The sequence below is a fragment of the Gopherus flavomarginatus genome, chromosome 19 (genome assembly GCF_025201925.1).
Source record: "Gopherus flavomarginatus isolate rGopFla2 chromosome 19, rGopFla2.mat.asm, whole genome shotgun sequence".
NCBI classification, from domain to species: Eukaryota; Metazoa; Chordata; order Testudines; family Testudinidae; genus Gopherus; species Gopherus flavomarginatus.
In genome coordinates, this window is record NC_066635.1 from 23988872 (window position 1) to 24009779 (window position 20908).

The window sequence follows — 20908 nt, forward strand, 5'->3', positions numbered from 1 at the left end:
TGAACTCTGGGGCTTCAAAGATTAACTCCAGTGCTCAGCAAATACCAACAGTGGCTGTGAATTCCTGCTGGCTCTGGCCTTAACCTGGGGCTGCAACACCCCAAACTCCACACACATCAAGGTAAGACATGAGTAAGAATCAACGGGGTAGGGTGGCCGCACATCCCAGTTTGGCCGGGACAGTCCCTTTTTTAAGCCTTGTCCCAGCTGTCCTGACTTTTGTGACAAAACTGGGCATTTGTCCTGTTTGCTGCTGCCTGATGATCAGTTAGCAAGAGCAAACTGGATGTGACCCCCAACAGGGCAGGAGACCAGCAATGCCAGCCCCACATGGGAGGGAGGGCTCAAGAGAGCGCCTTGGGCCAGGTCAGCCCCAGGTGGGTGGGCAGCAGGGAGGACTCAGGCCCAGGCCGGCCCCACACACAGAGGGAAGGGGGCCCTGTCCCTCCCATTTTCCCTTGGGAAAACATAGTCACCCTACAAGGGAGGTTACTGGGGCCTTCCCCTCTGGCAGCACATGGTTAATGAGTTGGCTCCTCGCTTCATTACCGTCCATAATGCTGCCATCCCCCCCTGGACTCTGCTGAGAAATGGCCCTTCAGTAGGCCATAAATCAGCATCCCTCATGCAGTAAAAACCCCAAAAGAGGCTCCTGAAGTGCAGCTGGTGCCAGGGGATGCCATGGCAGGTATTTCGCCTTGGGGAGCTGTTTCTTGTTTCGCTCCAAGGGGACATAGGAAACAAGGCGGCTGACAGAGGACTTTCCAAGGGACTGGCTTAAGGTGAATTTCTACTCAACTCAACCATACTTTATTGGCAGGAGCTGCTGTACAAGTACTGCCAAAGTGAAGAGCTGAGACCTTGTGCTGTCAGAGGCAGACATGGTTCAGCAGGTAGCTGCCCTGCCTGGGTTACGGAATCATAACCCCCCTCTCCAGTGGCCAGTCCTGGCCAGTTCTGACCCTCTGGCAAGTCTCTCCAGAGGCAGGAATAGCATCTCCCTCGGGGAAGGCACCGTTTTCCACCGCCCTGGGTCAGTAAGCAGACTGGCCAGGCTCTCTGGAGGGAATCTCTCACTTGCACTGATTCAGGGTGGACTTGGGGGCTGACTGAGAGAGGTGCTGAGCCCCCAGAGCTCCAGGTCAGGTCAGGGGGAGCTGCACGCGCTCAGCTCCTCTGGCAGCCCTCTCCCTGGGCTCTACAGAACAGAGCCAGGGCAGGAGATGGCAGTTGCTAGCTGGTCTGAGGAGACATTGGCAGGAGGATGCTATTCCTACAGGAGCTGGGGCTGCCCTACAACAAGAGGTCTTTGCTGAAACCATTAGCCCAGGAAGGCTGCAGTGGTTCTCTTAGCCCTATGAGCACTGCAATCCCCTTGGTTAAGGGTTGCCCTGACTCACAATCCTGGATCCGACTGGGGGCAGAAAACACCTCCACTTAAACAAGGGCTCCTGGCAGCCTCACAATGACCTACAGGAGGGAGAGGAAAGGCAGCTCATCCAAAGCAAAGGGCCATGAGACAGGCTTACCTGGCACAGCCAGGCACGCTCCGCTTTAGTCAGTCAGCACCGGCTTGGAACCAGTCGAGATCCATTCCCCACAGTGGCCCTGGATTTTAACTCCCCTGGTGAGCCGCACCATTCTGAGGGCTAGAGAGATCCAATGAGCATGTGCAGTGATCTGATCTACAGCCCCTTCATGTGAATAGCGCTTCCAAAGGCAGCAGAGGGGGACGGCACAAGGCAAATGCCAAGAAAACAGACACCTTTGAACAACAAACAGGATTTTCTGGTGGTAACAGAGTACCGATTCTTCCCACCTCTGCAGAAGACAGCCACCAGGGAAAGGAGGCCTCGCTCTCCTAGCAGAACACAGGCAAGAGAGGAATGTCCCCAGTCAGGTCACTGCACAGCTCCCAGCGCTACAGGGGACATCGCTCCTAGGCCTCTCCAGAGCCCCCGCACCCAGTGGAGACAGGAAATTATCTTTCATCCTGCAGTCGTTGCAGCCAGACACCACTGGAGCCTGTCAGCCACTGCCAAGTTTTGCCTCAAATCAAACAAAGATCCACAATGAAATAACTAAGCCAGTGAATCTACCAGCAAGTGAAAGTGCAGCCTTTATACACAACTGACTAGCAAGTGTGTCCTAGCAGAGTGAAAAGGAGGCCTGCCAAGATAGATCAGAGACAAAGGCTCTTCAGCAAATGGCCCAGAGTCTGGTGTCAGTAAAAATGGGAATGATTCTTCTGGGTACATCAAAAGAGAACTCCAGTTTTTGGCAGGAAGAGCCTTGGGGAGGGCCTCCTCCTTCCTCCTGGTCAGATCAGGGATAGACCTCCAGTTACGCACAGCTGCTTGCCGTGATACTGGTGAGTTTCAGTTGCAGAGGTCTAGGCTGTTAGACAGTGAACTGGCCACTAGCAGGTTTTAGAGACCTGAGAACAAACCTTAGCCGGGGCATCCAGAACTAAGAGTTGAAGGACCCAAGTCAAGCTGTGATCGGAGAGTTAAAGCAGGCACTTGGGAAGAACAGTCCAGGGCCAAGCCGCCTACACATGAGATCACTGTTCTCGTGGGTTCTGGTGGCTGGCGAAGGGCCAAGTGGGTCACGGCCCCAGAACTTTGGTCGCTTGAAAACGCAATGAACTCGGTCAACAACTGGGCCAAACATTCTTCAGGAATAAACAGACTTTAAGTAGAAGAGTTTTGCACTTAGTCACCCTTCACAGTGCCTGGGGCCATAACAACAGACGTGCCGGTGCACACGCTGACAGCTCCCTCTGACACCAAGCTGCCAGCCCACGCTTTGTAACCAGAGTCAGTTTTCACAGAAGTGTGAAAATAAACTGAGGCCCTTCTTGCTGGTGGCAATCACATATGCAATGCCACAGTGAAATCACTTGAGTGGAGGCCGCTGAATACAAGACAGGTCATGATCACCCTTCATCCCTGATGGAGAGATGTGGCCTTCCCAGCAGGCGCTGCTCCATGGGGCAGTGTCCCGGGGGAGGCTTCAGGTTCCAGCCTGCAGTGACCCCTGTTGATCTGAGTGGCTTGATATCTCTGTATTAACGACAAGGGCCTCAGTTCTGTGCATTCCATTCTCTCTAAATTAGGTGTTCTCCAGCTCCTGGCAAGCACCAGTGCACTCCAGAGCCCCGTCCTCCAGGCCTGAGTAAGACGGAGGCAGGCAGGCAGGAGAGGATGTGCGCACCATGCAGGTCAGGAGATCAGAAGGAAGCTGGCTATGTCCATATGGAGGCGGTGCAGTTCACTCCTCTCAGCCCATTCCTCACTGGGGGCCCAACTCTTCCCCTGCAGCTGAAACACAAAGGGCAGAAACCAGGGATAAACACAGGCAAAGTTTCCGATGGAGCACTCCACCAGAGGGCTAAAATCAGCAGCAACCTGTGGCTACCAAGCCAATAATCAGGCTGACAGGCTTTGTGGTTCAGTAGCCCAACTTTCTTGCTGCCCCGGAAAGCCACTGTGAGGCCTCATTAGTACACAGAGCAGAGGGTGTGGGGCTGGCATCGGAACTGCTATGAGCACTGGTGCTAAAGGATTAACAGAGAGGCCCTTTGTCTTCATGTTGATTCTAAAGGGTCTTCTGGGGGGTAAAGAAACAGTGACTCCTTGAGATCTGTGCCCCCCTTTCTCCCCCCACTGGGTTAGCCCCAAAGGGGAAGAGAGACTCTCTCCAAAGGAGTTCTGTGCCGCTGGACGGGCTCCCACTTCTCATTGTTTGTTCATTAGTGGTCCCTTCCTGACTGGGGTTGCTTCGGCATGGAGGTTTGCACTGCTGAGGTCTGACTGAAGTGAGCAGCAGATTGCAGTACAGAGCTCACAGCAAAGCGGGTCGCAGGTACTAGCCCAGTCCCAGCCAATTGCAGCCAGGGAGCAGATGCCAAATGCTGAGAAGAAATTGCACTGAATGGTGACCAAGAGAGAATGACAAGTTGGGGCAGTAAGGAACCACTGTCTCCTCAGCACAGAGGTGCTTGTTAGTGTGATGGGCCTTTCGTACGCCCCGTGTCAGGGCACTAGGGCTATACCACAAGCAGAAGGCTCAGACAGGTTCTCTCTTCTGGGAAAAGCTTTCCAACCTGACAGTTCGAACCGCCCCATTCCGTGGGCTTTCCATGCTACCTGCACTCTGGTGCCCACGGAGCAGGGCACGGCTGGGCGCTGTTTTGCTGTTATGCATTTGGGTTCAACGATAAATCAGGGAAAGACTGTGAGGCACTCGGATGGGACTGGGGGGTGGGGGGCAGATAAGGACCTAGGCTGGATCATACAGATCCAAGACTGTTTTCTGTAGATTAATCAAGGTGCCCAGTGGAGCGTGAGGAAACTAGAAGCTCCTCCCTGCTGGGGACAATTAGCCAGCTAGCAGGGGACAGGGAAAGGGAAAAGCCACAGTCCACACTGCAAGGGTACGAGCAGACCCAGGCTCCCTTCACGTTCCCTGGCACAGGAAGGGCAGGTCCGACTGTGGGCTTATTTGAACCACGTAATGATGCTTCCTTCAGACCGAGGGACGAGAAGCCACAGGCCGTTGCTATTTTTATCAAACCACAGAGACGATCCAGGAGCCAAAATGATGCCTCAAATCTCAGTTTCTATTTAGGCAACTTCAATTGCTCTGAAAGCGGCTGGCTTGGGAAATGCTTTGGCTCCATAAACATGGCCACCAGCAGGGCAGTTCCCTGCAGACTTCCCCTGACCAGCATAGCAGGAGGGCATTAGGAATCCAAGAGGCTCCTCCTTCCCCCACTGCTCTTTGCTTTGCTGGGTTGGCTCAATATCACTACAGTGGCAAAGAGGTGTAGCACAAATGAGAGATGGATTCTGTGCTTTGCCTGGGGCTCACCATGGATTCCAGAACCCAGCCAGCTGGTAACCAACGGGGGCCCTTGGCCCGGTAAGCCATGGGAGGAGCTGCAGAGGTGTTCCAACCAGGGGGGAGTGGGCTCTGCACCACTCAGGAGCTCATGTGCTCCCCCTCCTTCCACTAGCTGATGTATGGAGCAGTGCTCAGTGACTCCAGAGCGTGCTGCATGCAGCACTCCCAGCTCGGGAATAGGTCTCCAGCCTGTGACCAATCCCCAAAGCGCAGACACTCTAAACACTTGGTACAGGATGTCCGGACTGATGGGGCTGAACAGGGACCCATTGCAGTGGGGGCTGCTCCGGTGCTCTGTGGGCCCAGAGTTCACTGTAGAGGAGTAAATCCAGATTGCAAAGGTGTTGGATTCCCTGGTTATTAGCATTTGGCCTAAGGAAGAGCAATGGAACACCCCAGCTAGACAGGGACCTGGGTGGCAGCAGACACGGCAGCACCCCGCTTTCCCCAAAGGAAATCCCTGAGTGGCAAAATCTGGAGGGGCTTAGTCCAGAGGCAAGTCAAAATGATGCCACGGCAGGCAGGAGTGTCCCAAGGATCTGTGGCCCAGCAGGCACGGAACGAGCAGTAGAGCATTAGTGTCCCCCAAATCACGGCATAATTAGCAAGGAGAGCTGCAGAGATCAGTGGGGGCTGATTTCTGGCTAAGCACACTCTGTCCCCGCAGCGCTGCAGGGCATGACCCCACTAGGGCGCCAGGCAGGGCCTCAGTTTAAGTCCCCTGAGCATGGCGAAGAACCCTATACTCACGTTTTACTGCCAGCAGTGTGTTCCCATGGCAGCAGGCGACAGAGGTCACCAGGTAGGGGTGAGTCTCCTCCAGCTGCAGAGGCCTGGGAGTCCTGGTCTCCTCATCCTTCCTTCCCAAGCGCCCACGGGCTCCCTTCCCCCAGGTGTACACCTCTCCCTCTGGAAAGGAGATATTTGGCTACAGACGCTTTCTCTCAGACTGACCACGAGCTCTGCTGACCCTCCTGTCTCAAGTTAGAGAGCAGAGTGCCCTGCCGAGCTGAACAAGCGTGCCCCCCACACCCCTCTCAGAGTGGCCATACGAAGCACGGTGGGCCTGCAGTCTGGAGCAGAGCAAGGCTTAACTCACCAGCAGCACTGACTCCTTGGCTAACAGCTCAAGAAAGCCAGGGACTGCTGCAGAACAGGACACCAGGGCTTCAATCTCACCTGCTCCAATGGCCACAGTGAAGGCATCGCCACAAGCCACCATGGTGACCTTAATCTCTTGGAGTCCCACAACCAGGTAGGGCACACGGCTGGGATGGCAGGTGCTGGTGCCAAGCTGCCCGTGTTGGTTGCTGCCAAAGGTGTAACACTGGCCAGAAGCTGTCAATGGGGAAGACAGAAAGGAGAAGTCAGTGACGCTCGCCTGGTCAGAAAGCAGCGAGATGGCACAGTAAGAGGCCAGTATTCCAGCATGTTTCACAGCGCTGAGCACGCTGCCCTCACAGCCCCAAATGTTCCCAGGCTAACTCGCTGTCTGGAACCCAAACCGCACGGCACAGGGGCCAGTGTCCCCCCACATTACCCCTCCCACCTCAGGTTCCAAGGGCCAGCTCCTCACCTGTGACTGCAGCCGAATGGGCTGTTCCAATATCTGCACACACCACTGGCTCTTGATTTAAGGGCCCTGACTGGACACACGTGAAAGTGGGAGCCTCTTCCACCTGATGCCCCAGGGACGGCTCCTCCTCCTCCGCAATCTTATCCAGGCCCAGCTTGTTAAACCTGCATGAGGAGAGCAGTCCGGGGCTGGGCAAACATCACGTATTATAGATGGACCTTCTCCAGGATGCCTCAAGCCAAAGCCTTCCCGGGCTAGCTGCACTGAAGCCAAGGGATGCTGAGAAATGTCCCGTTACTGTGATACAGGGCACATCCTTGCTCTACACTAGAGCTGTCTGCAGCTCCAGAGAGACCCATTCCTGAGCTTCCTGTGCCGCTGGAGACAGGACACTGGGCTGATCTGCTATGGTGACACCTCTGGTCCAGAAGGCACGGAAACATCCCTCTTTTCTTACCTGTTGCTCCCACAAGCGAGAATCTGGTTCTTCACCGTCAGGACCATGGAGGAGTCAATACCACAAAGGACTTTCTGAGCCTCGTGTTCAGGCGGAAGAGCTACCTGCTGGGGAGAATTATGGGAGTCCAGAGTTCCCAGCCCAAGCCGACCTGGGCAAAAGAAATCGTTTAAAGAGACTTTTTGTGTCAAAATACAAACCAAAGGCATTTTCCCAAGTAACAATATCTAGAGCGGTGACTGCAACAGCCTGGATGTTGGACACACCCAGCAGGGGGCACTGTGTAGGGGGCAGGCATCCTGGCTGTGGGGAACTGCTGGGTGCTCCAACCCCAGTCAGTTTCGCACAACAGTTACCTTCCAAAAAGTGCACACAGGGAGATCAGTAGGGACTGGGGAAGCAAAAAGGGAGGAGAATTACCCCTGATCATGCTAAGCAATGACAGCTAAAATCCCCTTACCATTGTCCCCTCTGCCCCAGGCAAACACTTCCCGTTCATTGGAAATGGCCAGCACATGAGACGCACCACATGCCACCTGCACAATCTCATAGCCCAGCAGCGCCTCCACGATCTTAGGCTGGTAGAGAAAAGAACAGCATTAGTCAGCTATGCCCTTTCCCTGTCAGCTCTCTGACTGACACCTTACTACAGCAGATCTGCCTGCCCGGCGGATGCTGCAGAATGACAAGGCACGGTAGCAGAGCTCCATGGATTTTCTAGTTCTGATCCTAGGTTTTACCTCATATGAACAACATTTACATTCCGTAGTACCTTTTGTCTCAAGGGATCTTAAAGGTGCTTTACAAACTATGTATATACAGCACAAAGGAAAATGCAGCCGCCTCTGGGGTAAATGACAGCTGCCAGACAACCAACTAGCACAACAGTTTGGGGAGGAGAAACAACATGCCAAAGGCAGCAGGGCAAAGCTCAACTCTTGTGACAAAAGCCCATGCAAACTGGGTTATAATGTTTCACTGGCAAGATCCACACCCAGGGCACTGCACAGAAACTACTAGCTAACTCTCCCCTGAGGCAGATGGATGGAGATTCCCTATTTATCTCCTCACCTTGTTTTTCCCCTGCTGTGATAGAGTCAGATCTAACACATCCCTCCCATGGGCCTCATCCTCCTTAATCTTCTCAGGGAAAAGCACCATTTGCTTAAATATGGTTGCAGCCACCAATCTATGCTCCTCCACAGCAGCAAATGGGAGGTGTGCGCAGATCTCAAGCAGAAGCCAGAGGGTAACACCCAACGAAGCAGCACAAGGGAGCACAGAGACAAACAGGCCCAAACCCTCATACCTGGCTGGATTTCGCATGCTATCGCCACCAGCCTGCCAGGGTGGGCTGGGAAACAGCCCAGAGAGGGGAGGGGGAAAGAAGAGTGCCTTTACAGCTCCAGCACTTTGTCCCAATCAGGGACGCGTGGCTCTCCTTTGAACACTGGCTCTATTGAAAAACAAGTTTCCCAGTGACCCGCAGCAGCTGCAGGGCTGAGACTGAAACAGCCAGGTGTGTGATTGGAGGCAGCGGCAGAGTCTGGGCCCCAGCCAACAGCAACCACAAGGCAGCTCTCGACTTCCCTCGGCATGTTGCAACCCCTCATTTAAAGACATCTTTGTGCAAATGTGAAGGGAGAAGCAGGATGAATAGCAGCAGAACAGAGCTGGGGGGAGGGAAGGGAAAGGATCCGGTTCCAGAGCCCGCCAGCATCATTTGGATGCACACAGCAGGACTGCTGCAAGTCCGCTCAGGGCCTGGGAGAAGCTGGACCACATGATACAGTCCGTATTTATCGGTGTCCCCAGCTCCTTACACTACAAACCTGTGTTACATCAGTGAAGTTTCCATGCCCCAAACAACCATTACTGCCACTGCCAAAAGTCATGATTATCCCCCTGTCTGGAAAAGCAAAATAAAGCCATGTTACAGCCACTCACGACACGCCGTGGGTCCACACAGCCCTGGGGACTAGCTAGGCCACAGACCACAGCATCCAAGCAGTCCCAGCGTCCCTGGGGAGCCCGCACTGGCTGGCAGACATGGCAAATCCCACACGGATGCCTTGGGCTAGCTGCTAGGGGGGGATACTGCAGAGGGTTAGTTTTGGATGGTGCTCAGGATTCTTGAGTGAAGAAGCCATAAATCTGCTGGGACAAATCACCCAACAAGAACTAACACAAAGGGGATGATGGGCAAAGCGCTGAGATAACATTATTCCAGCTGTGTACGCAGGAGCTTCTCATTCAACAGTCTGGAGAGGTGTTAAACACACAGAGCCCTTCATTTACCGGCCACCCACACCAGGGGCAGCAGGAAGCATGGTCAGAGATAGGACAAACACACATTTGAAGTTTGCCAGTTGCAAATCTGTCACTTATTCCCCTGATCCCCAGCAGAACTGCAAACACACCCAGCTCTCCAGGGCCATCAGAAGAAGCTCACTGTGCAAACAGTGCACATTCCACGCTGATGTCACTCCGCTAGGCAGCTCAGACCAAAAGCAGCTTCAAAGATGCTTTCATAGAGTTTTCAGACCCTCTCCCCAGGTGCTGCTGAGGACACTTGGCCCTGCAGGGGGCTCGCAAAGACTCACTGAAATTGGGAAGGGCTCTCTGCCACATGGACTTTGGGACTAGAGCCCTGCTGGGCATGCCCCGTCAGCAGCTGCACCCATCCCATGACAGCTGTGCAGGGAACCCCTCATCCGTGCAGGGGGGCGGCACAGCTCACTCCATACCTGTCAAGCAGGTTGTGAAGAGGTCACCACAGGACACATGTTTGATAGTCACTCCGGACTGGCCTTCCAGGAAGCGGGACACAAACTGAGGCTGGAGCTGCTCTGTGGCCCCTGGGAGGGAGGGGCCTCCAGCGGCACCCATTGGGGAAGCCTGGCAGGGAGAAGCCAAAGGTACTGAAATGCACTTTGCTTGCAGCTGGGCTTGGGTGAAAAGAACAAGTTAGGGGCAATAAGCCCACCCTCACCTCCTGCAGCCTCAGTGGTGACCAGGAGCAGCCAGGGACTCGCCTGCTCACTGGGGGGGGATGTGGGGCCATGGCATGTCTGGAAGCAGCTGCACTCCTCCTCTGAGACCCTCTGCCCAAGCCCCTTTGCTGACAGTGGCTTATTGCCCTTGGCTGCCACCTGCTCGCCATTGCTCACCTCCCACATGATGAGCCTCCCTGATTTAGTGATGCCGGCCTTCTGGGTTCTCCCTGCAGAAACCTGCACCACTTCTGTGTTGAGCATGGGCAGGCGGAGGGGGGTGGTGATTCCGCTGCCCCAGGTATAGATGGAAGACAGGGGAGGTGGGATTCCAGTCCTGGCTGAGCGAACTCGAACTCCTAGGAGTCCAAATGAAATACCATCACCCCAGCTTGCCACCCCGCAGCCCTCCCGGGCAGGCAAGTGACCCTAGTCATACTACCCAGATGCCCACCCGCAGTGGAGGACAACCCCCAGTTAGACAGAGGGGCTAAATCAACTAGCAAGAACAGGGCCTGGAACCTCTGTCTGAGGCTCACCAGGCTGCAGGGAAGGCTGCTCACAGCAGCTGGCCAGGGCGATGCTAGCAGGAGGAGGGGCAAAGAAGCCTTCTACTCTAGAATTTCCAGAGGGTAGATGGGGTGCTACAGCTCTAGCTATTCATCACCCAGGGACCTTCAATTTCTCAGCCTGGGTGCACTGCAGCACAGGGGAACTCAGGCTCCAGAGAACAAGGGCAGGAAAGCCTCTGAAGGGGCTGATCGAGAAGCAGCACTGGCTAGCCCCTGAGCCCCACCAGCCTGGGGCCGGAGTACAGGTTCTCCGAAGAAGGGGATTTAGGGTGTGAAGTGCCTGAGCTTCATCTGGCAGAGGATGCCACTGATGGTCAATACAAAGGATTCGCCTTTGAAATGAAGTTCTGCTGCCCGGCCTTACCCCTGGGCCTGACGTTTGTCACTCTTCCTCCTGCTCTGTTGTGGGTCACTGGTGGCACTGTAGCTAATGGCTTCTCAGGCCTGTCAAACCAAAATGCACAACTTATGACTGTTCACTCAGGCAGCCTGGCCAGCATTAGCACTGGGCTCACAGAGGAGTGGGAAGCTTTATCATTAGGGCAAAGTGAACTGCTGAGCATGGCCTGGTGCAGGCAGAGTCAGGGCAGAGTTTCCTGGGGACAGTTCTTTAAGACTGGCCAGCTGGCTCTCTGACAGCACCATGTCCTGTGTGAGGTCATGCTGGCCCCAGGGTAAGGGCGAGCGAGCAAGTGCAACACCATTCAGCAAGCTCCTGAGACCAGAGGTGAACCTGTCCTCCCAGTGACAACCCCTCAGCATTGCACTCTCTCCTGAGCCCCTGGGCTGCACAGCAGCACCAGCGCTGGGTCCCGTTAGTCTGTATGCACGTACCACAAGCAGAGCTGAGATCCCTAGCTGGTCAGTGTCCCTTCCCAGTTCCAACCAAGTAAAGAACTGACCCTCTCAGAGACCTCCTGGGAGCTGTGGCAGCCTGTCCAGCCCCATTCCCTCCCCTTGCTAGGCCCCAGAGAGATGAGCACAGCAGCACCACTTGCCTTCTCATTTTGACACTGCCCACATCAGTGTAAAGGTTCAGAAGTGGCCTGATGCAGATGGCCTGGGCCATGATCTCATTCAGCTGGGGCCGTTTGGAAGGGTCCAGGTTGAGCATGCTCAGGATGAGCTGGCGCAGGTCTGGGCTGTATCGGTCTGAGATGGGAGCAAATGTCCCACTCATGATCTTTAGCACCAAGGCGGGCAGGTTCTGGAGAATATGGAAGGAAGATAGACACACATGGTTAGCAGAACCCTGGCTGCTGAATGGGCAGAGGGGCAGAAAACGTCAGGAGCAATGCAAGGTCTTAGAGAATAGCACTGCAGGCTCCATGGAAATGCAGCAGGCACAGCCCAATGTGGACGTGTTTCTGGAATTCACGTCTCTGCTTTAGGAAAACCCCAGGCCCCAGCCTTACTGCAGCTTCAAAGGCTCTCTTGAGACTGGCAAGTTCGTAGAGCACACAGCCCAGCGCCCAGATATCACTCTTCTGGTTGTAGGGTTTCCCTTCACACAGCTCTGGGGAGATGTAGCACGGAGTCCCCACAACCTAAGAGAAAGAGGCACAGATGCGTGCTAGCACTCCGAGTCCAGAACCATGGCAAGGAGAGCTAAAGATCAACCCCATTACAAAAATGACTTGACTACAGCACATAGGAGCCAGAGTTCTAGGTGAACTGGGAGGGGCGTTAGTTTCCCTGCTACAGATTACTGGCCGATGATCTTCCCATGATAAAATTGCTGGAGGATTTACCGTTTCTGACACTGCTAGAGCATGGCTCCCTCTCCCATTCAGCACTTCGCTCCAATGTGGACTTCTAGCCAACTGAGGGGCTCAGATCACCTACTGATGCCAACCAGATCAGGTTAGATGGGGAAAGATACTGAGGTATGAGGCAGAGAGAGGATTAAAAAAGAAAAGACAGGACATTCAGCCACCAGGCACGTGTGTCATATCAGCCCGGTCCCAGAAGAGGCTCTCTGGTGCTAACCTCTCACGTAGCAGCACTTTCTACCATCTCTGGTTGGCTAGGAGACTCCATCCCAGCCTGCTGGACTGGGACAGAACCTTGGTTACCCTAGACTCTGTCACATCCCACCTGGACTACAGCAATGCAGCGCACCTGGGCACAAAGGCAACAGGCCTCAGGAAACTCCAGCTAGTACAGGATGCCACAGTGAGTCTCCTCAGCACCACAGGCCATCATGAGCCTGGCAGGCTGTCCATCACCCTCTGTGCTGCCTTTCCGTAGCTTAAGAGTCAAGTACAAGGACTCAGTCCTTATTTTCAAGGCGCTCAGTGGCTTGGACCCAACATATCTAGGAGCCTAAAGCTTCAGGATGAGGACTGTGGTAAACAACTCCACCCCTCTGGAACAGGGCAACTTTTTACCCCAAGGGCAAAGCTGGTCTGTGCAAGAGGAACAACTTCCACAAGGCCAGTACCGGACTGTGGAACAAACCTCCCCAGGAACTATGGATCATCTCAACACCCCCCATCCCCTCCCGCTGCAAGTGCCAGGCACCTGCCTCCAACCAGCCTTCTCCAGCACAAACACACAGCAGCAGGGATATTTTTAAATAAAAAACAACACACAACAACAAAGCCCTACCAAAATGAACCAATCCACACCACACACAGCACTCCCCTGGGGACAAGGAGGAGAGCAAGAACAAGCCACATGTGACCGCTGTTTTAAAGCACTGTTGGAAGGCATTCAGACACTATGGAAATGAGACAGCTAGGAACTGACAGAATCATGTTCATGACTGCAGCAAGGCAGGCTATCAAGCGAGATTAAGGGTATGTCTACGCTGCACAAGAAGATCTGTTCTTACTTTGGGTTAAAGTAACAGTGAAGACGCACCCAGTCAGCTTTTAACTCGGGTTAACAGCTCGACTTAAAGCCTGTACAGCAGCCTGGGGTTGAACTCCAACTACTAGCCTGTGTTAGAAGTGGAGTTGCTGTGTCTTCACTTGTGTCAAGTATCAGGGCGTAGCCGTGTTAGTCTGTATCCACAAAAACAACAAGCAGTCCGATGGCACCTTAAAAACTAACAGATTTATTTGGGCATAAGCTTTTGTGGGTGAAAAAAACAACTTCTTCAGATGCATGGAGTGAAAGTTACAGATGCAGGCCTCTCCTGGAATTGACACCTCCTTGTCTATTATTGCGAGTGAACTACACCCACCCTGAATGAATTGGCCTTGTCAACACTGGTTCTCCACTGGCAGGGTAACTCCCTTTTCTTCACGTGTCAGTATATACTGTATAACTACATTATAGCACATGTAACTTTCATCCATGCATCTGAAGAGGCGGGTTTTTTACCCACAAAAGCTTATGCCCAAATAAATCTGTTAGTCTTTAAGGTGCCACTAGACTCCTTGTTGTTTTTGTGTCTTCACTGCTACCCTAACATCAGTGAGCTAACCGGAGTTAGACACCCACAGAGCGGAAAGATTAGCAGTAATATTGATTATTTACTGACTTGTCAAAATCTAAATCACAATCGCTGATGCAACCCAATCTCAGGCCCACTCTCCTTCCATGGAGGCAGAGAAACAGAGCAGATCAGATGGAAAGAACTTCCCCCAGACCTCAGAAATTTGGGAACTCTCAGGAGATACACACCGTGTAGGCTTTGCTCTTGCTGCTCAAGATTTTTGAAATGCCAAAGTCTCCAATCTTGACAATCATGCGGTGCTTGTCCAACAGAATGTTCTGAGTCTTTAAGTCCCGGTGGAGGATCTGTTTGGTGTGAACATGATGAAGGGCCAGTAGGATCTGCACAAAAAAGTGCAGGATGGTGTCTTCGTCCAACAGGGAGTTGCAACGTTTATGAATAAACTCTGCCAAGGTGCCACCTGGGATGGATGGCAAAGGGCAGAAGGGCCATCAGCAAAGGAAGTTTACCAGGGCTGGCATAATCTTAACCAAAAGTAATGGAATTGAGTCACAGTATCTTAACTACACAATTGATGCTGAATGAACCAAGGATGTCCAAAGTCAGACAATGCACCAATGGCGCTTACCAGCATTCTCTGAATGTAAAGAGAACAATAGCAGCACAGCACATGGGATGCAGGACCAGCAGCAGAGGGGTTAATGTTAGCACCACACTGTCAATGGCAGTGCTGCCTCCAGGGCTCAGCAGGCAAAAGAAATGCTAAAACCATACATATCAGAGCACTGTGAGGAAGCAAATGTCAAAGAGAGAACAAGATAAGCCTGTTCTGCATAGGGAAATTCCCCTTGTTAAAGTACCTACATGCTACTTAAAGGGGCCCTGTCAGGTAATGTAAGCCCAGAATTCTGGTTTTGTATGAAGCAGTTTTACAGACTCTAATGTAAATGTTTTCTTGATTCCAAATGGCAAGGCAAATCTTGTGTTTGTTTGAATTGACACTGCTCCAGGCAGCTCTGCCACTCCAACACTGCTGCCCAAAAGGGAAGCGGACAACAACCAGAAGGGAAACGGACAGAACCCCCAAGTGAAGAGTGGAACGGAACACACAGATCGGTGATGACAAATATATTTTTAAAACCCTTTCTGCTGGGATAAGTGCTGGCAATGCTAATAATGCAAACGTATTTTACAATGTTTTCAAATAGGATTTTCAAGGGGGCCAGGTCCCTTTGAACAACAAGCTTATGTTATCTTGGGGACCTCCAAACCATTTCCACAGCAGCCTTATATGGGATATGCTACAGATAAGGAAATAGGTGACAATGGGCAGGAGTGAGCACCTCTTCCAAGGGAAACAGCCATGCCAAACAAAAGTCAGGCCTGTCTCAAGTACCAGGGACATTGCTGGATTCTCCTCACCTTCAGAGCACGCAGCCCCCTGCTTTTATGGATGCCTTGTAAACCAACCCACTCAGTTGCTGATATTTAAGTCAGGCAGTCCCTAAAGAGGCTCATTCACCCAGATCCAACTACACTGGGGAATCCAAGCAGCTCTATCCCCAGCCCATGCCCCTCCCAGCCAGCGTCCCACCTGGTGCATACTCCATAGCAATCATAAGAGCCTTGTCTTCCAGGAAGTTCTCGTAATATTCGATGATGTTGGGGTGATTCAGGAGCTTCAGCACCTGGCACTCATTCTGTGCCGCCAGCCGCTCGTCCTTTGTCATCTGCTCCACAGGGATCTGTTTAATGATCACTAGCTTCTGGTCAGCCTTCCGCAGACAGAGGTGCACTATTCTGTAATAGCACAAAGCAAGGACAGTCTGCATTAGAGGGGAGCCCAGCCATGCAAGAGATGGGATGGGAAGTAGCTAAACAAGGAAAGGGGTGACCAGGCCTAGAGCCAGAACGAGTGATGTGAAGTGGAAAACAGCACCAGATGTCTTCCAAATGCACGTGTCCAAAAACCAAGAGACACAAGCAACACAGGAACCATTTCAGGGAGCCTGGTCCCACTTCCACTCCTCCCCTAAACTACAAAAGGAAATAAATGCAGTGTTTAGAACACAGAACTCCAGAGCTCCTTCCCCAACCTTGACACTGTCCTCTTGCGTGCAGCTAAGCAAGTCACACCTGGTCTCAGTTTCTTCACCAGTAAAATGGTAATAATAGTGATTCCCCACCTCTCTGGAGGCAGTGAACTGAGTTAGCGATGCAGAGTATTATGAAGACGCTAACTGTGAGCCCTGCTCCAGTCATGCATCCCCAGTACCTTTGGACTAAGATGCTCGGCTCTAGACATCCAGCCTCAGGAGCTTTATCAGTGAGAAATACAGGCCTCTCACTAGGCCTAGCGGGCCATGGTCTGTTATCTGCCCCCAGCCCATCCCCCCATGCTCCGCTGTCTGCCCCCAGCCCACCCCCCCGCTCCGCTGTCTGCCCCCAGCCCACCCTCTATCTGCCCCCAGCCCATCCCCCCCGCTCCACTGTCTGCCCCCAGCCCATCCCCCCATGCTCCACTGTCTGCCCCCAGCCCATCGTCTATCTGCCCCCAGCCCATCCCCCCGCGCTCCCCTGTCTGCCCCCAGCCCATCCCCTATCTGCCCCCAGCCCATCCCCCAGCTCCACTGTCTGCCCACAGCCCATCCCCCCGCGCTCCCCTGTCTGCCCCCAGCCCATCCTCTATCTGCCCCCAGCCCATCCCCCCGCGCTCCCGTCTGCCCCGAGCCCATCCCCCGGCGCTCCTCTATCTGCCCCCAGCCCATTCCCCAGCTCCGCTGTCTGCCCCCAGCCCATCCCCCAGCTTCGCTGTCTGCCCCCAGCCCATCCCCCCGCGCTCCCGTCTGCCCCCAGCCCATCCTCTGTCTGCCCCCAGCCCATCCCCCCGCGCTCCCGTCTGCCCCCAGCCCATCCCCCAGCTCCCCTGTCTGCCCCCAGCCCATCCCCCCGCGCTCCCCTGTCTGCCCCCAGCCCATCCTCTATCTGCCCCCAGCCCATCCCCCCGCTCCGCTGTCTGCCCCAGGGGCTCCCCCCCGCCTCCCGGTCCCTGACTGGCTGCGCCGGGGCGGGGGAAGCTGCCGCATCACCATGCACCGGGGCTCAGCCCAGCGTGTCCCGCCCCCGGGCTGGCGGGAGGGGGTGTCTCACCCGAAAGCTCCTCTCCCCACCACCCGGATCCGCTCGTACTTCTCCATCACCCCTCAGCCCCGGCCTGGCTCCCCCCATCTCCATGGAGACACTTCCGGGCTCCACTACGGCGGCCGCGGAGCAACATTCCGCCGCGTTCTCCGCACGGGGACCCTCTGGCTGCGGATCTCGCCCGGGATCGCTGCAGGGGGCGGGGGGCAGCAGAGCCGTGGCCGCTCACAGCAGCGGGGTGGGGTGGGGTGGGGAGCCCCGGGGGCACCACGAGGGGGCTAATGGCCCCAGGGTACTAGAGATACCCAGGGAGGGCACCCCACGGCCCACAGCACCCATGGATGGTGTCCTACGGCTCCCAGCGCCCACGGAAGGTGCCCTACGGCCCCCAGCATCCAGGGAGGGCACCCCAGGGCTCCCAGCACCCATCGATGGTGCCCCACGGCTCCCAGCGCCCATGGAAGGTGCCCCACGGCCTCCAGCGCCCATGAATGGTGCCCCACGATTCCCAGCACCCATGGATGGTGCCCCACGGCCCACAGCATCCAGGGATGGTGCCCCATGGCCCCCAGCGCCCACAGAAGGTGCCCCACGGTTCCCAGCATCCGGGAAGGGTGCCCCACAGCTCCCAGTGCCCATGGAAGGTGCCCCATGTCCCCTAGCACCCATGAATGGTGCCCCACAGCCCACAGCATCCAGGGAGGGTGCCCCACGGCTCCCAGTGCCCATGGAAGATGCCCCACAGCTCCCAGGGAGGGCACCCCATGGCTCCTAGCACCCATGGAAGGTGCCTCATCACTCCCAGCACCCACGGAAGGTGCCCCACAGCTCCCAGCACCCATGGATGGTGCCCCACGGCTCCCAGCGCCCACGGAAGGTGCCCCACGGCCTCCAGCGCCCACGGAAGGTGCCCCACGGCCCCCGCACCCCGGGAGGGCACCCCAGGGCTCCCAGCGCCCACGGAAGGTGCCCCACGGCTCCCAGCACCCACGGAAGGTGCCCCACGGCCTCCAGCGCCCACGGAAGGTGCCCCACAGCTGCCAGCACCCATGAATGGTGCCCCACGATTCCCAGCACCCGCGGAAGGTGCCCTACGGCTCCCAGCACCCATCGATGGTGCCCTACGGCTCCCAGCGCCCACGGAAGGTGCCCCATGGCCCCCAGCACCATGGAAGGTGCCCCACGGCCCCCAGCGCCCACGGAAGGTGCCCTACGGCCCCCAGCATCCAGGGAGGGCACCCCAGGGCTCCCAGTGCCCATGGAAGGTGCCCCACGGCCCACAGCACCATGGAAGGTGCCCCACAGCTGCCAGCGCCCACGGAAGGTGCCCTATGGCCCCCATCATCCAAGGAGGGCACCCCAGGGCTCCCAGCGCCCATGGAAGGTGCCCCACGGCCCACAGCACCCACGGAAGGTGCCCCACGGCCTCCAGCGCCCACGGAAGGTGCCCTACGGCCCCCAGCATCCAGGGAGGGCACCCCAGAGCTCCCAGTGCCCATGGAAGGTGCCCCACAGCTCCCAGCACCCATGAATGGTGCCCCACGATTCCCAGCACCCGCGGAAGGTGCCCTACGGCCCCCAGCATCCAGGGAGGGCACCCCAGGGCTCCCAGCGCCCATGGAAGGTGCCCCACGGCTCCCAGCATCCGGGAAAGGTGCCCCACAGCTCCCAGTGCCCATGGAAGGTGCCCCATGTCCCCTAGCACCCATGAATGGTGCCCCACAGCCCACAGCATCCAGGGAGGGTGCCCCACGGCTCCCAGCGCCCACGGAAGGTGCCCTACGGCCCCCAGCATCCAGGGACGGCGCCCCACAGCCCTCAGCATCCAGGGAGAGCGGCCCATGGAAGGTGCCCCATGGCCCCCAGCACCATGGAAGTTGCCCCACAGCTCCCAGCGCCCACCAAAGGTGCCCTACGGCCCCCAGCATCCAGGGAGGGCACCCCAGGGCTCCCAGCACCCACAGAAGGTGCCCCATGGCCCACAGCATCCAGGGAGGGTGCTCCACGGCCCCCAGCACCCACAGAAGGTGCCCTACGGCCCCCAGCACCCCGGGAGGGCACCCCAGGGCTCCCAGCGCCCATGGATGGTGCTCCACAGCCCCCAGCACCCATTGATGGTGCCCCACGGCTCCAATGGCCCCCAGCACCATGGAAGGTGCTCCACAGCTCCCAGCGCCCACGGAAGGTGCCCTACGGCCCCCATCATCCAGGGAGGGCACCCCAGGGCTCCCAGCGCCCATGGAAGGTGCCTCACAGCCCACAGCACCCACAGAAGGTGCCTCACGGCCCACAGCATCCAAGGAGGGTGCCCCACGGCCTCCAGCGCCCACGGAAGGTGCCCTACGGCCCACAGCATCCAGGGAGGGTGCCCCACGGCCCCCAGCGCCCATGGAAGATGCCCCACAGCTCCCAGGGAGGGCACCCCATGGCTCCCAGCACCCATGGAAGGTGCCTCATCACTCCCAGCACCCATGGAAGGTGCCCCACGGCTCCCAGGGAGGGCACTCCATGGCCTCAGTGCCCGAGCTTGGGGAAGATGGGCTCAGGCAGCGATGGCCCCGGGGGAGGTGCTGCCAGCCGCTACAGTTCAAAAGTCACAAGTCAGGCCCCAAAACTCATGAGATGGGCTTTAAAATCTCAAAACAGGTAACACTGTGCAGTGCTGGGATCCTGCCCTTTGCCAGCTTGTTTCCAGGCACTCCAGTCCTGGCCAGTGGGCATTGCCAGCTCTGGGGAGTGGCTGGCAAGTCTTGCAGGTTTTGGGGTGTTGTTAGAGCCCCAGCCCCTGGAGTCAGGGGATTAGTGAGAATCCCATCGGGGTTTGTTGTTTTTTTTCAGTAAGTTTCGAGCTGTCATGGTCGCAGAGGAGTGTGAGCATGTGCCCTGAACCCAACACAAGGTAAACACCGAGACCCCCACACTCCCATGAGTTTTGGGGCCTGACTCCTGGTTTGGTGGGGGCTGAGGCTGGCAGCACCACCAAGGCCCCCTGGGGGTTATCAGCCCATTGGGAACGTCAGCAATTTACCATTCCTGCAGAGGGCAGGTGAGATCAGTGAGTGGTGCAATCCTTCAGCCCAGCCCTTTTCCAGGGGGTGCCTGACTTATCAGAGACCTAAAACAACCTCGGACGCACCCTAACCCAATCCTGTGCTCTGTCTGACACTGCAAATCACTGACAAAACACTGAATCAGGAAGCTGAGGTTACTGGGAGCTGTCTACGTGCTGCCCTGGTGCTCCTGTGCCTAGCCCAGACCACTAGCTGCTCTGAGCTGCCCACAGCACTTGTTCTCCCCAGCTGCACTGCAGTCGAGTTGGGCGGTGCGCGGTGTGACCCCATCCAAGCTGCCATGCAGATGGGATCTGATGCCGCAGGGCGTAGCCCAGCTACAGAGGTCCCGTCCTGCTGTATCCATGTCCATAGGTTAAGGTTGATGGAGAGACGGCTTTAAACTGCAAATGCTTCTGGCAGCTCACAGCTCTTCTCTCTAGGAACTGACTTTTGTAGCCAAGAGCAGGGGACCAGCCAGCCACACTCCACACTGCAGGCCCGTGCATGCTCCCTCTGCTTGCTTGCAGCACAGCTCATCGCCAGGCGCAGGGCTGCTGAGCCTGGGTACCACGGTGAGCAATGCCCTAACCTTTCCCAGCCCCCCTCACCCTCTCTGGGTCACTGAGGCCTGGTGCTGAGCTCCTCCCTCAAGCTACCTGGGTCTCAGGTCCTGGCACTGGGCTCCCCACTCACTGGGACCTGGAACAGCCCCCCCTCCTCCTGGTGGGGTCACTGGCTGCCACCCCAACCTAGGCCCAGAAAGGCCTTTGTGCTCCGTCAGTGACACTTTGCCCACAACCCT

At 56.2% G+C, this 20908-nt stretch overlaps 1 protein-coding gene across 1 annotated transcript; it reads right to left on the reverse strand.

The window, feature by feature from the left end:
- Nucleotides 1–2101: 2101 nt before the first annotated feature.
- On the reverse strand, nucleotides 2102–17137 carry NEK8 (NIMA related kinase 8). The gene is made up of 15 exons (XM_050929584.1): nucleotides 17063–17137; nucleotides 15507–15712; nucleotides 14140–14372; nucleotides 11922–12053; nucleotides 11505–11713; nucleotides 10871–10950; nucleotides 10112–10293; nucleotides 9689–9839; nucleotides 8774–8850; nucleotides 7402–7519; nucleotides 6942–7092; nucleotides 6485–6648; nucleotides 6088–6246; nucleotides 5659–5817; nucleotides 2102–3323 (listed from the first exon to the last, which is right to left on the reverse strand). The coding sequence occupies exons 1-15, from the start codon at nucleotides 17107–17109 to the stop codon at nucleotides 3295–3297; spliced, it is 2097 nt and encodes a 698-aa protein (XP_050785541.1). The 5' UTR covers nucleotides 17110–17137; the 3' UTR covers nucleotides 2102–3294.
- Between the last annotated feature and the right edge of the window lie 3771 nt (nucleotides 17138–20908).

Coding starts and splice junctions, on each gene's coding strand:
- NEK8 (XM_050929584.1), bottom strand. CDS start 17,109: ATGGAGAAGTACGAGCGGATCCGGGTGGTGGGGAGAGGAGCTTTCGG. Junction 15,713..17,062: donor GTGGGGAGAGGAGCTTTCGG/GTGAGACACCCC, acceptor GTGCTATTACAG/AATAGTGCACCTCTGTCTGC. Junction 3,324..5,658: donor CACACTGCTGGCAGTAAAAC/GTGAGTATAGGG, acceptor TTTGTGTTTCAG/CTGCAGGGGAAGAGTTGGGC.